Raw genomic sequence first — 19,832 nt, 5'->3', positions numbered from 1 at the left:
TTTTTATTTGCGTGTCTGGAAAATTTTTTGTTAACTCTTCTTACTTCTTTGCCGTTGTAAGTGATGGTAACCCAGTTTGTTTCTGTGCCGTGAATCAGCCTGTATTTTGTTTTTGCTTTTGTTGGGGAAGTGGTTTTCTGATTAGGTTTGTGTCACACTCGTTATTGTGTAGTATGCTCTTGATCGTGTTCTTTTCTGCGTCTTTTGTATTTTCAGTTACTGGACACGTGTGTAGTCGATCTATTAAGTAGTTAATACCTTATAGGTTATGCTCATATTGATGGCATAAACTATTAGGTATTATGTCAGTTTGCATGGGTTTCCCATATTCTGAAAACTGCAAAATTTTTTCCTTTATGATGCAATGTGAGATCTAGGAAGTTAAGAGATCTGTGTTGTACTTTTTCTATATCAAATTTTATGTCTGGGTTGTAGGCTGCTGAGTTTGATGTATCTGCTTCTAGCTGTAAAACAACGAACAATACTGGAAACTGACATTGCAAACTTCTTTTTCATTGTCATCTGCTTCAGTTTTCTAAAGTACACTGATCAATTTCCATACTACCTATTTTACCAGTGACTTATGAAAGTAAAGAAGTAAAAGAACCAAATTTGAACTTACAGGTATAGAAGACGGTCCAGATGCACAAAAGTATCTTCAGAGAAAGTGGTATTGAGCAGATTACCTGCCAAATGACTGAAACAGATAAGAAAGCCAGACAAATAACATCTACAGTATAATAAAATATTATGTGACTACAAAAATTCTATTAAAGGGTGACTTGGACTTAAATTGTCATCATTAAATACTACCTTGGGATGGAAGATCTTGGAAGAACACCAATCAGATATAATATAAGCAGGATACTAACAGTTTCAGTGTGCTCACTCTGTAGTTGCACAATCTTCTGTTGTTAATGTCATATTTAGGTACTGCAAACTCTAATTCAACGGTAAAATGTGATTTAACTCAAGGGTTAGCATTATTATTAGTATCATTAGTATATCTGTTTATGCATAACTTATTACATAACATATTCAGAGACAATACCATCACCTGACAGGCTGAAATATACTGCATGTCAGTGCCAATCACATCATGCAACAGGTTGTTGCTAGTGTGTATGTAATTGTAATACTTCCTACAAATGCCACTCAGCTGCAGAGAAACGTTCAGTGTATAATATCAAAAGAATATTGTCTTCTGGTATATAATGCCACATAGACCTCTGAAAATCAACTGACGTTTCAGAGGAACATGTTACCCCCATCTTCAGGAAGATCTGCTTACCACTTGCTTTCACACTGGTATCTTGTTCAGCTTATTCTTTGACCCTGAAGATGGAGGAGATATATTCCTCTGAAACATCAGTTAACTTTCAACAGACTACATGGTGTTATATCTCAGAATACAGTACTCTTCTTAACTACTGCTGTGAGAACCTCAAATTGTGCATAGATTGTCAAAGTCTCAGAGAAGCATAAAATAGTTGTTGACTGTTTTGCATCTGTTCTTTTGCAGTTCCATTTCAAATGTCATAAGCTCAAAATCTAGTTCTTGTGGAACAGCTGGCTTAGAAAGAAAATTTTCTGTATGGGGACATGGCAGTAAATGTGTTAAATACTGATGATGTCTATGTTAAATTTGTCAGATATAACCTCAGAATTTTGTACCATTGCCATGTTTGCAGCCGTTGACTTCTAGACAATATTTCTTAGAGAATTTGTATATGTGCTTATGTCTCTGACTTATTTTCACATTAGCATCAACTTTCATGTAGTTAGCATTAATTGTTCATTGGTAACCACCAACAAACCAAAACCTAAATGCAGTTTTCATCCAGTGACAATGTTGGTGTTGTCGTTGTTTTACAATCTACAGAAAAATTACCTTATTAAATATTGAATATTTTTCAAATAACTATTATAACACAACCTACCAGGCCCAGGTCTTAAGTATTACTCCTACAACTCAAGTTTATGTGTCCTCTGTATCGCTACTGCCATTTGTGTAGATTTGAAGTTGTACAGATTTGGAATGGATCCCAATGACAAAACACACATACCACTTTTGTGGAAACAATTATATTGGTTCAGAGTTCAAAGAAGGGGACAACATACCCACATAAGGCACGACAACCTCATAAACCCATTCACTTTCATTCAGAAAGGAAAGCAGAGTGAAAGCATCACTTTTACAAGAAAAAAAAAACAGGATGGTTGCTGCAACCTATGCACTATAGCTGCATACTGAGAATGTTGAAATAGAATGCAATAATACATGGTGCTCAAAGTATATCTTCATATCACAGATAGACTTTATAAAATTAAAAAGAAATCCTAATATAATTTACAGGTTTCATGCAACAATACTTCCTGTATCTCAGAGCTTATGAGATGATTGAGTCTTCTCAGAACAGCCTGTTATGAACAGCTGCTGTATTCTGATTCTTTTTTTCACATTTTGCAAAGGCAGGGAGCACTTACACTTTTTCTTCAATGCTACACACTATGATTCAAGGTTTTAACACAAGAAGTAATTTTAATGATGTTGAATGTACAACTAAGTGACTTGTAGTAATAAAATATTTCAAGTTATAGAGACAAATGGGACATTCCGTATTTTCAAAAATTTTACACATGGTATATGTGTTAATTATTTACAGCCAACACTCCAGGAGTCAAGCAAAAGAAGTGATTACATTATATTTGGACAAAAGTGTTCACTGAGCTAGAAATACTTTGACCAAATATTTATGTGAAATATTGATTTAATGCACATGAGAAAAAATATATGCCTCTCCATAAAGATACTGTGAAGCAATTCACTATAAATGAGCAAATGAGTCTCAGGCTTTTACACTACAATACTGAATGCTCACAGGTTACAGTATGCATGTGTGTATGCACACATGCACACACATGTTCACGCATGCAGGAGCACACATTATCAACCCCACCCCATTCCCACTCTCACACACACAGACACATGAAGGGGAGCTCAACTGCAAACACAGATGTATACTTCAAAACAATAATTACATGCGTATCAGTTCCATGGCAGTGGCTATATGACAGTTCACATGGTGATGTACTCACAACCAAGTCATTTCCTCTTCAATATCAGGAGGGACACGCTCTAGACGGAGGTTTGTGCAGTTCACATGTATATCCTGACATTCACAACGTGGTTCCACATTTGAGCATGCAAACACTATAATAAAAAGCAATGACATTACAATATGTAAGCGTTAATTCTACAACATATTCTTTTCTGATACCAAACGAAAAGTCTTTGTAAACTTAAGTGGGAATAGCATATTGCAAGGTTTTGTATTAGAATTTGCTGTTATTCTTAGGCTTTAAAACTTCTGTGACAGCTCAGTCAATACTGTAACTGGCTATGGTCTGGATGAAAGGGACATAATTCCCACCAGGCATTCACTCCCAGTGGGTGGAGATTCTGGAGCATGAAGAGGATGTAATTATTTGGGCCTGAAAGAGATGATGCTTGTTTTATTTTCTTTGATCCAGAAAGCTGTTCTCTCCTCAAAAGTGTTTCATTCATGTGTGTTGAATCGTTAGGAAAACTGAGGGATACATGCAGTGACACGTGTACCTTCTTTCTGTACGGGAAACAGAGCTACTGATTAATACAATAATAAAAAATCTGAATTTGAAGTAGCGTGAAACACAAAAGGTATACAATTAAGTCTCATAATCTCTGAGAAATATTAGTTTAACAAGTTTCCAGATACTGACGAACCTTGAAACCATTGCATTTGCCCAAACTTAATGTGTACTTTTCCTGCAGGTATCTCCTAAAAACTGTTATATTAGTGCATTTATATTATTCTATATTAGTGCACTTGCATTGTGTTATATTAATACATTTACATTGTGTTATGTGTTTTACTAGAACCCACCACTGAAAATATCATAATTAACTGAAATTACCATATTTTGTGGCATGTTAAATGTATGTTGGTTTAGGAAGCAGAAATTAAGACATACTTTTCACTATACTGCACTTGTGTGAAAGCTTAATTGAAATTTTTATGGCCATTTTCATGGATAAAAAGTGCATCTTATATGCGGGAAAAATTTTAGCTTATTTTCTCCCCTGTTGCAACAACAATAAATTTCAGTATATGTAAGTTTCAAAGTTTTCATGGTATTTTCTTGCCCACTGTTCCTATTGGCCAGAAATGGAATCCATTTTCTCACCCATCCTGTAGGTCTGAATGACCGCCTTCCTTTCAGTCTGCCTATAAGACCCAACAAATTCCTCAATTCATGCAAAAGTTTACATTGAAGGTATGACCTGAAAGTTAAAGTTTCAAAATTAAGTGAAACTGAGGAAATGGTATCTGTGTTTTTAATATGTAAACAGTTGTTTCCTGGGGCAGATATTGACTCTGACCACAACTTATTGGTTGTCAAATTCCAAACCAGGTTGAAGAAAATTACAAGATTTCGAAAGCGCAGACCCAGATGGGATTTGGAGAAGTTATATGCTCAAAGACAAAGCGTGCAAGAGACCCTAGAAGAGAAACTTGGTGCAATTGAAGGTGAAAGCGGAAATGCTGAAGCGCAGTGGAACAATATAAAAGAACGCATGTTAGATACTATCAGTGATTTGGTTGGTAAAGTTGAGAAGATAGCAAGAAAACCATGGGTTACACAGGAGATGATGAGTAAAATGGAGGAGCGAAGGAAATGGAAGAATGTCAACAATGAAGAAGGCAGGAGGAAATACAGGAGACTGAGGAATGAATTGAAAAGAGCCACGGACAGGGCCAAAAAGGAATATCTTGAGAAGATATGTAATGAGATTATGGAATTTCAAAGAACAGGCCGTTATGATTTGATGTACATGAAGACAAAAGAACTAGGATGGAAAGAGAATCATGGGATTCAAAATGTTGGCATCGAAGACTCCCAGGGGAATAGAATAGTAGATCAGAGGCAAGTGCTGAAAATTTGGGAAAATTATATTTCAGAACTATATGATCGACCTAATCGGCCAGAAACCTTAGAAGTTGAACCGGAAGAAGAAGTAGATACAGACGAGAAAGGACCATATATTTTACAAAGTGAGGTGGAAAAAGCTATCAAGGAAATGAGGAAGGGAAAGGCTACAGGAGATGATGATGTACCTGGAGATGTGCTCAAGTTACTGGGAGAAGGTGGTTTGAAAACACTGACAAAACTAATGAACACCATATATGAAAGTGGAGAGTGGCCCAAGGACTTTACAGAAGTTACAATGATTGCCTTAAAGAAAAAGACAAAAGCTACAAAATGCAGCGACCATCGCACAATAAGTCTTATTGCACATACAGCAAAGATAATAGCAAAGATACTTAAAAGAAGAATTGAAAGGAAAATAGAGGATGTACTTGGAGAAGATCAGTTTGGATTTAGAAGAGGAAAAGGAACCAGGGATGCAATTGGGATGATGAGAATTATAGCGGAACGAACTTTGGAGATAGATGAAGAACTGTGTGTTTGCTTCATAGACTGGCAGAAGGCATTTGACCGGGTAAACTGGACCAAATTAATGCAGATCCTGAAAGAAACAGGTATCGATTGGCATGAAAGAAGATTGATTAGCAAATTGTACATGGATCAGAAAGTTAGAGTACGACTGGACAGGGGGGAGACAGGAAGTGTGCAGATTGGAAGAGGAGTTCGACAAGGATGCTGTTTATCACCAATTCTGTTCAACTTGTACAGCGAATGCCTTACCAAGGAAGCTCTGGATGGGCTCGGTGACTTCAAAGTAGGAGGGCAAATTATTCAAACTGTGAAATATGCAGATGACCTTGTGTTAATGGCTAAGGAAGAAACTGTGCTACAGGGCATGATTGATAGACTAATTGAAATTGGAAGGTGCTATGGCATGGAAATGAATGTGGAGAAAACAAAAGTAATGAAAATTTCGAGACAACCAACCCCAGTCACAATAAAGATAGACCAAAAACAACTGGAGAATGTGAAATGTTTTAAATATTTGGGTAGCTTGTTAACAGATGATGGAAGGTGTACTTGTGAAATTAAATCCAGGATTGCCATGGCAAAAGCTGCATTTAGCAAGAAGAAGAATCTTTTTACCAGCAAATTGGACTTAAATTTGAGGAAGAAACTAGTGAAATGCTACATTTGGAGCATAGCTCTGTATGGGGCTGAAACATGGACACTTGGGGCAGTAGATCAGAAACATCTGGAAAGTTTCGAAATGTGGTGTTGGAGAAGGATGGAGAAGATCAGTTGGACAGATTATGTGAGAAATGAAGAAGTGTTAATTAGAGTCAGTGAGCAGAGGAATATCCTACACGAAATAAGAAAACGGAAGGCTAATTGGATTGGTCATGTTTTACGCAGAAACTGCCTTCTAAAGGAAGTTATTGAAGGAAAGCTAGAGGGGTGGTTAGAAGTGACAATTAGACGAGGAAGAACACGTAAGAAGATGCTGGATGACCTTGGGGACAGAAGAGGATACTGTCATTTGAAGGAGAACGCTCTAGATCGCATTAAATGGAGGAAGTGTTTTGGAAGAGACTGTGGACCTGTTGTCTCAACAGATTACTGATGATGATGATGAGTTGTTAGGACCTACTGAAAATTGTATATGACTAATATGTAAATACTCATAAATTTAATGTCATCAATTCAACTTTTCAGAATTTGAATTATATTAATTATGAGAAAATAAAAACTGTTTATGTGTATCTAACTCTTTACATTCATTCGTGTACCACTGATTTGACAAATCCACAAACTTACAGCATCCATCTTCATCAACCCAAGTTCCAGGGCAGTCAATCTTCTCATCACATACCAAAGACAGATTCAGGCAAGGCCCATTTCGGCATTTGAAAGTGTCTGGTGGGCATGTCCAGTTCTCTGAGACATAAAAGGCTTCATAATTTCCATTTTATTTTAAAAAACAGTTAATTGTTGACATCAAAAGATAATGCTACTTCTTTTCTGCAAAAACATCAACATGTGTAGGTATTATTAACAGAATCTCTGTATTTTATTTTCACCTAATTATACTCATTTCTCTGTAGCTGAGATGAGGGAAATTTTAATTTCAAATGTTACTATAAATAATATTGTAACTTGTGGCATATATGTTGAAGTGATAATAGCTGAAATGAAAAACTGAAAGGGAAAGCATACTGACCTTTTCAATGTTATGCAAGAATACAATGTGGGAGGGAAAGTTATTAAGAAATCTGACTGAAAAATTTGATGACCTCAAGTAAACAAAAATGTTGAATTCACCAAAACTGATAACTCACTACATCCAATGAGGTGGGATCCATCTGCACAAGCATACCGAGGGCTACCAGAGTTGAAGCATCTCAGAGAAGCATCAATGCACTGGCTGTTGTTGCACTGGAACTGATTGGGGGCACATAGTGGAGGCTTCACACCTAAATTAGCATAAAAAAGTTTGTAAATTATGTAAATTCTAGTGGCAAATTTATGTAAGTATTACAATTTATGATGAACTATCAGCATTACAATGTTATTGATTATGATCAAATTATCTTCTTTGACCAACTCCTGTTGAACTGCAAGGAAGTTAAAATATACTACTTTGTCTGAAGTCCTAATCATTGCATATATGAACTATGATCCAGTTAACCACCATGCTACTGTATGCATAGCTTTCTGACTGCCAAGGCTAAAATGGATGTATGACACCAAATAATGTGCAGGAAGCACTAGCAACCTAGTTCTGGCAGGCAAACTGTCATTCTTTGAATGATTGCATTTATTATGCCTGAGTTATTGTTAATTAACAGTGTACTGTAACGGTCAACATTCCTGTCCCATGACTTAGAGTCTCGGGTGAAAATTATTTATCATGATATATTTTATGACTTTTCACAGTATCTTCAGATAAAATGCTGGGACAGTCCTCTGAAATAGAACATCCCCCCCCCGGTACCCATTGGATAGAAGGCTGGGTGGGTCCCAAAGCTGGTCTGGATGACTTGGAGAACAGAAAATTCTTGACCCCAATAAGACTAGAACTCTGACCCCTCAGTCGGCCAGCTAGTTCCCAGTCACTATCCCAACTCCATAATACCACATCAGGACCTACATTATGTAGCAGCCCCACATCACAAGTTCTTACGATCGCCATTTTACTGTTGAAATTTTAAAAAGTACAACATTGCAATGGCACAAAACCTATATCAAGCTTCACGAAAATCGAACACAAGTTTCAAAGGCTGAAAGGAGTCTCAGACACAGACATCCATACCTGCAGCATGGTGACTAGATAAGCCACCTTTCTTTTTTCAGGATAGGAAAGTAGCTAAAAATGCATCTCTGCAACCATGTGACATCCAGCAAATAACAACTTCAGCTGGCCCCCATTTTTTTTCTATGCCTATTACAAGCCATAACCTTCTAAAATACAGCATATCAACGATGTGACATTACATTGCTTCAGTAGTTCCCCTTCCTGACTGTCAGTGGTGTTTCCTGAGCATGCACGATACATTGAAGTTAATGTGGAGTCTGGACATTCTGACTTACCTCATCAACCGAATCTACTCGTGTATTAACAATTTATTCATTATATAAATATATAAATGCTTGTGTGAAATATAATGCCCAAAGTCAATAACAACAGTTAAAAAATGCATACTAACTACTGCACATATCCTATTGTGTACATGTCATGAAGGAATTTGTGCAACAAAACACTATCAAAATCCAGAACACCTCTCATGTAACTCTAGTACATAGTTAATTGGGTACATGAATTTGATCCCCTTGTCCATAGACGGATTAATCCAAGCAAAGGGAACTATGAGAAACCAAATAAAAAGGACCTGTGGGATCACAAACTGTCCTGGATCGTGGAGTGATGGGTGACCCAAACAGTATCCAACTTGCACTTTAACCAAGTGCACACATGCGCAAACGCGCGCCCCCCCCCCCACACGCACGCACATACAGTTTATGGACACTCACCACAGTTTCTTTCATCAGAACCATCTGGACAATCCACGATGAAATCACACCAGAGGAATTCCGCCACGCATTGTCCACCATCAAAACATTTTTTCTTACCCTCGGGACATTCTTCGTCATCTGTTAGGAGAAAATTCTGGCACGTCTTATGGTGATGACAAATTAAAATATTATCTACTGTCAAATTACAGAAATACTTTTAAATTAGAAATTATGGGAAGACACTTACTAACATTTGAATAATGAAACTTAGGAGAACAGGGTTCCTTTTTTTGAGTTTAGGAGACATAAGCTTGAGACAGTTCAAGAACTGCTGCTGGCTTTGAACCCATGCCAGTTTTCATGTCCTTAAATCTTAAAATTGCATAGGCATATACTATATGTATGTTGGATGGGAACTTCGATATGCTCAAATTCATGCATCCTTCTACGATTCTGACAAAAGAAAACAAATCTTTAAAACATCGGTAAAGGCAATGCCGAGATTGATCCTTTCTGAGCCTCAATTCTTCCATAATATACTGTACTAAAAAACTAAACTCCGTGGTCTTACTCCGCAAGCGAACTATACCGACCGAGAGACCGCCGCTTGTCGGCGAAGTTAGTGCCAACTTTAGCGGATAGAGGGTTTCGCGTGGCCAGCACCAAGGATCCCCACAGGCGTTAATCTCGGTTTCCTAGACCGGAGCCGCTACTTTTCCATTCAAATAGCTCCTCATGTGGCTGAGTGGACTCCGTTTCAGAACCATTCAGAAAATCTGGTAGCGCCGGGAATCGAACCCGAGTCTTCTAGATTTGTAGCCAGGAACTCTGACCACTAGACCACAGAGACGGTCATAATTTATGGTACAGAAATTTTAAATGAATTTTTGGGTTTTATGTAATAATTGGCAGAATGACATAACCTTGCATGCAGACAGAAGAAAGCGGTTCATAAGCCCACACCACATCACGGTTTCATAAAGGCATTTTATCGATAAGTTTCGGACATTTAGGGTACATGCAATTCTAGATGCAAATATTTGGATTTAATCCAAATTAAAATTGTTATTATAATTTGTTGGTACAAGGAGGTTTGACCATCATATGCTCCAGACATCACTTGAGATTCTCGTGGCGTTGGTTAGGAAGATTGCTCTATTCTGGAGGTCTAACTCCCTGTAGTTTCTAAAAATTTGCAGACAGTCAGTCAGTCAGTCTTGGTGTCGAGTCCCATCTGGAGCTCAAGACCATATTTTAATTACTGTTTGACGGCTACAGATTTACTGTATTTATGTAGCTCGCTAAGTCACTTGTCAAAGTCATAGTTGACACTAAAAGTCATTTATGTCTCATAGCTGGCCAATTATCGATATATAAATAATATTCAGCTTTATATGTACGAGTACAATACACAGTTGAATATATTTTATATGTATATGCAATACATACCCGAGCGGTCTAAGGCATGCACTGTCTTCGCTCTCTTGGAAGCCGGGATCGTGGGTTCGAATCCCACTCAGGGCATGGATGTTTGTGTGCGTTTTTCTGTGTTTGTCTACAGGTAGAGGCCTTGCGACGAGCTGATCACCCGCCCAAGGAGTCCTACCGAATGTGTAAGATCTAGTAAACCGAAGTGAAACGGAGAGTTTCATGGAGGTAGGCCTAGGCCCAAATTGGGGCTGTAGCGCCACAGAAAAAAAAATGCAATATATACAAGGCCTTGGCCAGTCCAGGGTGAGAACGGCAGATTATGCCTCTCTTAAGTACTTCACGCTACAATGGTAGCCTAGTCAATTCAAATCTCGTATTCCTGACCGCCGTCAAGTTCAAGCCTCTTATATTTTCTGCGTCATTTTTATGTTTTTGTACGACTTCTGCTTGCTGCATGCATAATTTTGTAATCACATGCTTATGGAAGTTTGAAAGCCGTGTGTAAATCGCGAACCGGTGTGCGCCTTGGAAAATTTCCAGTGGTACGGAGAACCTTATTTTGCAGACGCTGCAATTGCAGGAGATGGGTATCTGGCACAAATTCCCAGGCGGGGCAGGCAAAAGACATTATAAACGTAATGAGTGCTTGTTGAAGAGTTTGTTATTTAATGTTAGAGCTTAATCGCTCACTTTTGAGTAACGAATAGACTCTAATAAATATTTTGAATTCGGCAAACTCCATGTACTTCTCCTATCGAGATTACACGGAGATATTTTACGCTATTTCGAAATGCGATGTTCCGTCCACTCAATGTCAGATAGACTCAAGCAGTGTACGTCTATGAGAAAAGGAGACTGCCTACCTTTTTCTTTTTGACTTTTATGTTCCAGGGCTCACACGTCTCATTGAGCTCAGAACTCGCTGCAGCTTTCTGAGAACGAAACCGTCTTTACGATCTGACGCATACAGACAGGTGTCTTCGGCAAAGAGGGACAGATGAACACCAGGTGTTTGGGGGGCATCATGTATATACTATATACTGCAGTGTAGGGGACATGACAGAACCTCGAGGCACTCCTGCTTGCATTTCCCTCGGCGGGGACATTTCGCGTTCCACCGAAACTCTGCCTTTCCTTCGCAATAGAAAGGAGCAAATAGGTTTGATCAAACTAGCCGAAAATTCCAAGTGGTACAGCTAAACTCACCACAGTTCAATTCGTCGCTCTTGTCCCAGCAGTCAAACTGCAAGTCGCAGCGTTGGGTTGAGTTCACACACTGGCCATTTGAACATCTGTATTCTCCTTCAGCACAAGCTCTGGGCTCTGCGAAATAACGTTAAAAACAAAGGATCAGCTTATATTAATCGTATACACTTGGTGGTTATGAGATAACGAATAAGGGGTTTTTGCTACAATTATCATGATCATTGCCCTATTCTTTTTCACCTAACAAGTTAAACAGTAACTTTCTCGACTTGAATTTGGGAGGAAATTGGTTCATATTTTTGGCCGGATTATTGTCTTGCGGCGTTGTCTTCAGTAACTACAGGCGAATATCATGATAGTACTTTCAAACAGGCTACTACTATTAGAAATATCTATCTACCTCTGCATTCATAATCATCGTCCCAACTCGTAACACTTGCAGCTGAGATAACATTGTAACAAATTAAGAATCACAACCAGTTGTTTCCTTTCCAAACATTTCGAAGAGTTTGCCTACTACAGATATTACTTACGATTTTGTTCGATTTACTGGTTGTGGTTGTCTTGAGCAATAATTGAATACATATAACTCATGTGAGGGAAAACACCTATTCTGTTGGGACCAGTGATTGAGGCCGGAAACAGATCCAGTTTCCGAAACGTCGTGTTTTTCTCACTTATCTTAAAAACCAGGACGATGGATAAAGTCCGAAAACCCAATATCTCTGTGTGTTATACACCATCGTCAGAATCCTATAGTAACTACAAACACAATTTTGATTTATACCAGCAGATTATGATACAACAAACTGTATTACCTNCAAAAAAAAAAAAAAAAAAAGGTCTTTCCTATGAAACTTGCAGATGACACAAATATTTACCAAACCGAGACATACCAATTTCATTCCAAACATATCTGTTATGATGTAACGAGTTCTATGCTATATTGCACATAAAGACATTTATAAAGAACTAATTACGCGACAACAAGTCATGCGACTATGTAGTGTGTTTCCTATAGTGAGATTCGCTTCGCAAGAATGGATTTGTGCCTGCAACAAATGAACAGCAAGGCTAATTTTAAGGGATCCATTAAGAAAATGGGATATGTAGACGTATCATTAACTGGAGTACAGCTATGGGCTTCTCTTCTTTGATTTGTCGTATGCAGCAGTGACTTCAAAACTGCGCACATCAGAACAATTCCTTGTCAGTTAAAGCTTCAAGAAGGAAGGGAACATTTTGTCCACAAGTAACACCTAGCCAACGTTACGTATACCACGAAAATTGCTTCCGACTCGAGGACCGTTGCCTTTCCTAGTTATGAAACGTTGTCCAAGGTACTCCCTACAGCCTAGACGCATTTAACAGAGTCATTTTTGAGAAGATAACAACCGTTCACTTGGTTAATAAAGTCTATGCATTTCATGAAATCCGAACACTCATCGCTGCGTTCAAAAGTCCGTTTCTAGATCTTATTCTAAGCCAGATGAATCCAATTCACACCAGCAGNTAAAAAAGTGTCACATTTGACGGAAGGAACTTGATTGTTAATTTTCATCTCCTTTAATAACACTGGACAAAACATTACAGTATGTTTTATAATAATATTTCAGATCTGGCTCATACTGTGCTGAATCCCTGGGAAATTAGANCCTCGTCACCACCTGCCTTACATGTTTCGGCTCACCACGGAGCCATCATCAGAGGCATTTATAATAGAAAAAGAAATCACCAACACACAAAACTACAGCTACAGCTACAAAAAGCTACAGTGGTGTGTGGAAAACTTTTAGTGAACCGACACTCTGGGTAATTTTAACTATTTGTAATTATTTTAATTAACTGGTACGTGGCTATCTTGGACAAAGTGAAGTTTTGTGTGTTGGTGATTTCTTTTTCTATTATAAATGCCTCTGATGATGGCTCCGTGGTGAGCCGAAACATGTAAGGCAGGTGGTGACGAGGTGGAAAACTTAAAAAAGTGTCACATTTGACGGAAGGAACTTGATTGTTAATGTTCACAATAGTTAACCTCTCTATTCTATTCTATTCTGAGACAACGTAATTCGGTCTAAGCCTACAGACAATATTCATTTAAGTAGTGGCCATCTGCTCATAAAGTAAAAAGTAAGTAAAGGTATCCCTATAACAGTACGTGGAGGCCCATATGGTTAAGAGATGTTGAGGGTCCCACATTTTCTAGACAATCGGCTCAAAGATGGCGGTAAGGATGTCAGCCTTACGCGCCGGCCGCGCTTTACTCTCCAGAATTATTTAATTAATTCCTGGTACTCGTTTCTGTCAGAGGACGAGTCGACTCCAGGGCCCTAGTGCGGCTATCTGCTCATAAGTCTCTCAAATAATCTCTAACTTTAAATTTACGGGACATATGTTGTACGGTATTTCCGATTTTTGAAAGGAGAATCGCTCTGTGGAGAGCTTCAGTCTATATAGGTTGTTCACTTCCGGTCACGAGCCAAGACTCACATCCCTAAAACATGTTAAATTACAGCTTTGCACATTTTAATAATTAGGTTTATATTTTTAGAGATAAATTGGAAAGGCATGATATTCTGAAATGAAAGGTAGCAAACATTCATCAAGTTTAATCTGTTATATATTTTTTTTCGAAAACGTAAATTCAACTACTGTTGTTCCTGCATATTTGAACTTCGGGAAATTTTCGAAAAATCATTTATTAGCCGTGTTTATACCATATTGTAACTTAACTCCTCATTTCCCTTATGCTCTAAACCGGAGCAAACAGACAAGGTGGCAGCTGCTCTGATGCTAAGGAACAAAGAAAGGAGAAACAAAAAGGCGAAGTGTGATAAAGATAAAAATTTGAAAAAGTACGATGGATAGAATTAAGAATGAATGGAAGGAATAAACAAAAAGGGAAGGAAGAAAGAAGTAGAAAATAAAAAAGGAAAACAGAAGAAAGAATACAAAGAAGCAAACGACGATAGAAAATGAGAGAAAGTGAAAGGCAAGTATGAAGGAAGGAGGAAGACAAGAAAGAAAGAAAGAAAGAAAGAAAGAAAGAAAGAAGGAAAAGATGAAGATATGTGAAATTACTGAAAGCGAAAGCGAGAAAAAGAAAAAGGATAAAACTAAATAAAACTGGATGAAAACAAAGAAGGAAGAAAAGAAAAAGAAAACAACAACGCGATGAATTAATAACAATTAAGTAGACATGTATGCAAACAGTAACTATACAAAATAAATAAATATGGGAAACTGCTGCAATAAATACTCGCGGTTAGAAAATGGCCAAAGTGAGAGAAGTCGTACTGTTGGTAGACATGCGCCGCGCAAGGTAGACTACTTCTCCAACACCTCTGTGCTGCGCGCATTCTGAGCAGGCGTCCCGCTGTAGGATCGGATTTAGTGCCAATACAGTCCACATTTCGCAAGACTTGGAACTACTATATCATGAAATTCTCATGAGGTATATAACGGAACTTTAAACATTGCATAGAAGACGAACTAAGGGAAAGGAAACAAGAGATGTGTAAACAAGAATGCTTCTTAGGCCCAAGATTCACTGGGTCGATAACAGAAGAGAGAGAAGTGTCCTTTCTTCTGGGAAATAACGCCGCAGTCCGCTGAAAGTCAAATGACGTTTCGGAGGAATATATCGTCTCCATCTTGAGGACCGAAGAATGAGTCGAGCAAGAAACTAGCGTGAAAGCAAGTGGTAAGTAAGTAAGATGGAGGCGATGTATTCTTCTGAAATATTGGTTGCCTTTCACCGGACTTCACGGCATTAATCCAAGAAAATAGGAATCTTCATATCCATCGCTGTGAGAACCTCAGTCCCACACAGAGGAGAATGTTTATAACTGAGTGAGAGGAAGAGAGGAAGTTATGGGAGAATGGAGAAAATCACGTAATAATGTTTCACCTAATTTGTACTTTTCTCGGGGTACGCGGTAGCGTAGTGGTTAAGGTGCTATGCTACAAGCCGGAAGGTCGCGGGTTCAAGTCCCGATGAGGCCAATGGACCGTACTAGGCCCTGGGGTTTACTCAGCCTCTAACAGCAATGAGTACCAGGAATTAATTAAATGATTTTCTTGGGGAGTTAAGCGCGGCCGGCGTGTAAGGCTGACAACCTTACCGCCATCTTTGAGCCGATTGTCTAGATAATGTGGGACCCTCAACGTCTCACAACACTATGGGCCTTCATGGCCTGGTACAGGGATAGCTTTACTTTTTACTTTTTTTACTTGTACTTTTCATCTCACAATATTTTGGTGATAAGAAAGGGGACGAGATGAGAGTGACAAAAATCTGAAATGCGTGCACAGTTGCAGACGAAGAACATCAAAGGACGAGGTCAATCAGAAGTCTTGAGAGGAAATATTTAAAATTAAACTAGAGGAAGATTGTGTAAGGATGTGGATGGTATTCGACTGACTCAGAACAGAATCCACAAACTTGATCTTGTGAACAAGGTGATGAACCTTCGGTAACCACAGAACGATAGAAATTTTATCAAGTGTGTCAACTTACCACGAAATATCTTAGATTATAAAGTTGCATGCGTCGGGCAAGTTATTCTGCAACAGATGCTGATGTTTGCATCTATCTCACAGTTCATTTCCATTTCTCAGGAGTGCTTCATGTCGAACTGAGAGATATAATTAACTCGTCTTTTATTTTGCCCTCCGTACAGCCTTTTCGCGGTATTTGCATAAAATGATTGGATTGAATAATGAGAGATTCTCTCAGGACGTCCATCTCTTTAGTCTCTGAAACTACTCGGCGTATTTTGAATATATTTGTTACCCACAGCAATTCTTGGTGCTTTGATGGCGTTTCATTCCATCTATACCAATCCAGTGTAATCCATACTTTTAGGCTGGGGCCACACGAGTGCATAAAATGCGTCCCTTGTAACGAACGTCGTGACGTCCGTTGTAGAAATAAACAAGAGAGGCGAATGCTACGCTTTCTTCTGGCTCCACTGCAGACAAAAAACTACGCACCGCATTCTGCAACTGTGTGGTGTTCTCAGCAACGTCCGTCATAAAGTATGTTCGTTACAACGTACGCATTGTGTGCGCTCGTGTGGCCTCAGCCTAAAAGAGTCACAAATCTAACCTCACTGAAAGTTACTAAGACTGGTACATAATATAACATATTGATCTCAGTGAAATAATTTATATTTGGAATATTACTTACTTACTTACTTACTCATGGAGCTGAGCCCTTCTTGAGGAACCGCCAATTCTGCAGCTACTCAAGAATTTCCCAGCATTTCATGGAACGCGAAAGTTCATTACCGTGTTCACAAGAGCCCTCCACTGGTCCCTATCCTGACCCAGATCTATCCAATCCGTACCATCCCATCCTATCTCTCTAAGATTCATTCTAATATTGTCCACCCACCTACGCCTTGGTCTTCCCTGTGGTCGCTTTCCTTCTGGCTTTCCCACCAATACGAGTATACTAAAAGCATTCCTCGTCTCCCCCATTCGTGCTACATATATTTGGAATATTATGAACCCAAATAGAGAAACGATAATTTATTATCGAGTTTCATACTTGAAATTCTGAAAGAACAGTCCAAAATCCGCAGTACATGAACATCGAGGCTAATGAAGTATGAAAATTGCAAAGAAATAATTTCGAAAATACCTATGCATTAAATTAGAGTACGAATTTCCCCAAATGCTAATATTTTAAGTAACTACACACAAAAATCAACTGGAAGTGAATTATTAAAGTGAAAATCAAGACAAAGATGAAGAAAGCAGTCTTCTGGGATTTGGCACCGTGTATAAGTGGTGTTAACCGACGTCTGCTTTTACCGTTCTCACGGTCTTGTCGCTTGCAGATTTCTTATACTTTTTCTTCTACCCTGAAGATGGAGGCGATACGTTCCTCCGAAACGTCGGTTAACACCACTTATACACGGTGCCAAATCCCAGAAGACTGCTTTCTTCATAGTCACCGCCGTGAAAGCCTCAAATCTTACAAGACAAAGATGTTCACTTTAACTTAACGAAGTGTAACAATGGAAGAATGGAGTTCATTTAGAAGAACTGATCTATAAGTCGGATCTATAACAAGATTAGAAGCCTATTGATATGTTACTCTATTACGAAAGCAGGAGATCCCGAGCGGTGCAAGTCTTTAGTCCCATAATTCTCAGGCAGAAATTTTATGTGAACAAAATATCATGGATAAGTTAATTTAAATTAACATCAACGCTGTGTTTGTAGCTTACATAACAATAAACAAAAAAAAAACTCCTTGTCCTGCATTCCGCAAGCGAACTATACCGACCGAGCGTCCACCGTTTGTCTGCGAAGTTAGTGCTAACTTTTGCCGATAGAGGGTGTCACGTGGTCGGAGCAACGGATCCCCACGGCCGTTAATCTCGGGTTTCTAGACCAGAGCCGCTATTTTCTCTAACAGCCCCTCAGTTATCCTCATGAAGCTGAGTGGACCCAGTTCCAGACCCACTACTTCTCAGAAAATCTTGTAGCCTCTGGATCTGTAGCCAGGAACTCTGACCACTAGACCACACAGGCGGTATGTTACATAACAATACTGTCAGTAGCTCAGACTAAAGAGGGTGACAGTGAAAAATGAATTAGAAGGGGTCTGGAAGGAAGCTGTCGTTTGACTTATGGTATTATTCTGGCAATTGCCTGAAAGGACTGAGGAAAACATGGCAAAACTCAGTCAATGTTGACGGTGTCCAAACCGCGATTCGAACCTGGACTCTCCCGAATATAATTCAGAAGTGTTACATCTAAAACTAGGCTGCTACTACCCATATTAATTTTCAAACGTAGCGGGAGTTTTGATTATTGGACCTCTCTAAACCGCTAATTATAGAGTTCAAAGGGGGGGGGGGGGAACAGAAAAAAATAAATATACTCACAATTAAGTGCGCAGCGACGGTGCAACCAAATTTCGCTAACAACATTTAGACAAAGCGCCGACGTGGCAGTTTTGTGGTATGGTAAAGCTGTCCCTGTAACAGGCCGTGGAGGCCCTTAGGGTTATGAGACGTCGAGGGTCCCACATTTTCTAGATAATCGGCTCACAGAGGGTACTGGTGGTTAAGTGTCTGTCATTCACTGTCACTTACCGCAGTTGAGCTCATCAGTTCCCTCCAGACAGTCCCACTTGAAGTCGCATTTGAGACCCTTTGGCAGCGACCGGTTGTCCGAACATAAGATGCTTTCACCAATTACGTCCAGCCCGTTTGCTGCAACATGAATGAAAATGCGGGTTAGTATACACTAACTACAAGGCAAGCTGCTTGTGCTGCGACCGCAACGTTATATTTCGGGATTCTGTCGAATTTATTAACGATTTAACGTGAAGGGGCACTCTTTGAAATTGCAACTTTTCTTCCTGATCTCAGACGCTTGGTGTGCTACGTTGTCGCAGTTTTATTAACGTTACTTCTACGATATTTTTGACTAGTTTTGAAGGGATAGTCTCTGTTCAGGCAAGCTTCAGATCCTGTAGGTAACGCCTGTTTAGGGCTCCGACCAATAGCAGCGAGGGCACTCCATAGAAGCGGCTGCAATCCTTTGGTGTTAAGTCCTCAACAGTCACGGAGAGAGTGAAGAAATTAAGGGAAGGAGTGAGAAGAGGAGGCAGCCCTTACAACCGGAAGAGGATAGTCCTATCAGGGTTCTTACGTTGCAAGGCGCTGCTAATATGTTCAGAGGAAATGACGGTAATCGAGGGTATATAGGAATTTATTCAGTTCCTTTAGTCTTGGACGGGTCAGGACTCAGTTTCTGAATAGGTCAAAAAATAAGAATAAAGAACTTTATCTGCAGAAGAAAGTCGTCTTCTGGGTTTAGGCACCGTGTATTCTTCGTTTTGGCCGACGTTTCGGAGGAACGTAGCGCCTCCATCTTCAGAGCAGTTGAATGGCTTGGAATGCAGAGAGCAGTAGCTGTAGTGATAGGATGTGAAAGGCGCTGCTTATATACGAATTAGGCAGGAGGGTTGGTTAGGGAGAACGGACCAATGGGAGCAGTGGAGAGCGATTAAGGCCATATATGGTGTTGTGTGCTAAGGGGGGGGGGGAACGGCCAGTGAATCCAGGAAAATTGAGGTCAATAGCACTAGGAAGTTGCGGTAGACAAGAAGAACCGCTTGACTGGGGACAGGCTACTGACGTCAATGACATGAACTGGGGACAGGCTACTGACGTCAATGACATGAA

General features: G+C 39.3%; 1 protein-coding gene across 1 annotated transcript in view; it reads right to left on the bottom strand.

The window, feature by feature from the left end:
- Nucleotides 1–19,832, bottom strand: part of LOC111871617 (G-protein coupled receptor GRL101) — a 203,147-nt gene that overhangs the window by 22,232 nt on the left and 161,083 nt on the right. Inside the window, exons 11-17 of the mRNA XM_023864843.2 lie at nt 18,735–18,854; nt 11,623–11,739; nt 9,004–9,123; nt 7,311–7,445; nt 6,790–6,909; nt 3,100–3,214; nt 623–697 (exon numbers count right to left, since the gene is read on the bottom strand). Of these exons, the coding sequence (XP_023720611.1) occupies nt 623–697; nt 3,100–3,214; nt 6,790–6,909; nt 7,311–7,445; nt 9,004–9,123; nt 11,623–11,739; nt 18,735–18,854 (802 nt within the window). The remainder of the gene's footprint in view (nt 1–622; nt 698–3,099; nt 3,215–6,789; nt 6,910–7,310; nt 7,446–9,003; nt 9,124–11,622; nt 11,740–18,734; nt 18,855–19,832) is intronic.

This window comes from Cryptotermes secundus, unplaced genomic scaffold (genome assembly GCF_002891405.2).
Source record: "Cryptotermes secundus unplaced genomic scaffold, Csec_1.0 scaffold327, whole genome shotgun sequence".
Taxonomy (NCBI): Eukaryota; Metazoa; Arthropoda; class Insecta; order Blattodea; family Kalotermitidae; genus Cryptotermes; species Cryptotermes secundus.
The sequence above is the reverse complement of the archived record's forward strand: the minus strand, read 5'-3'. Positions and strand labels throughout refer to the sequence as shown.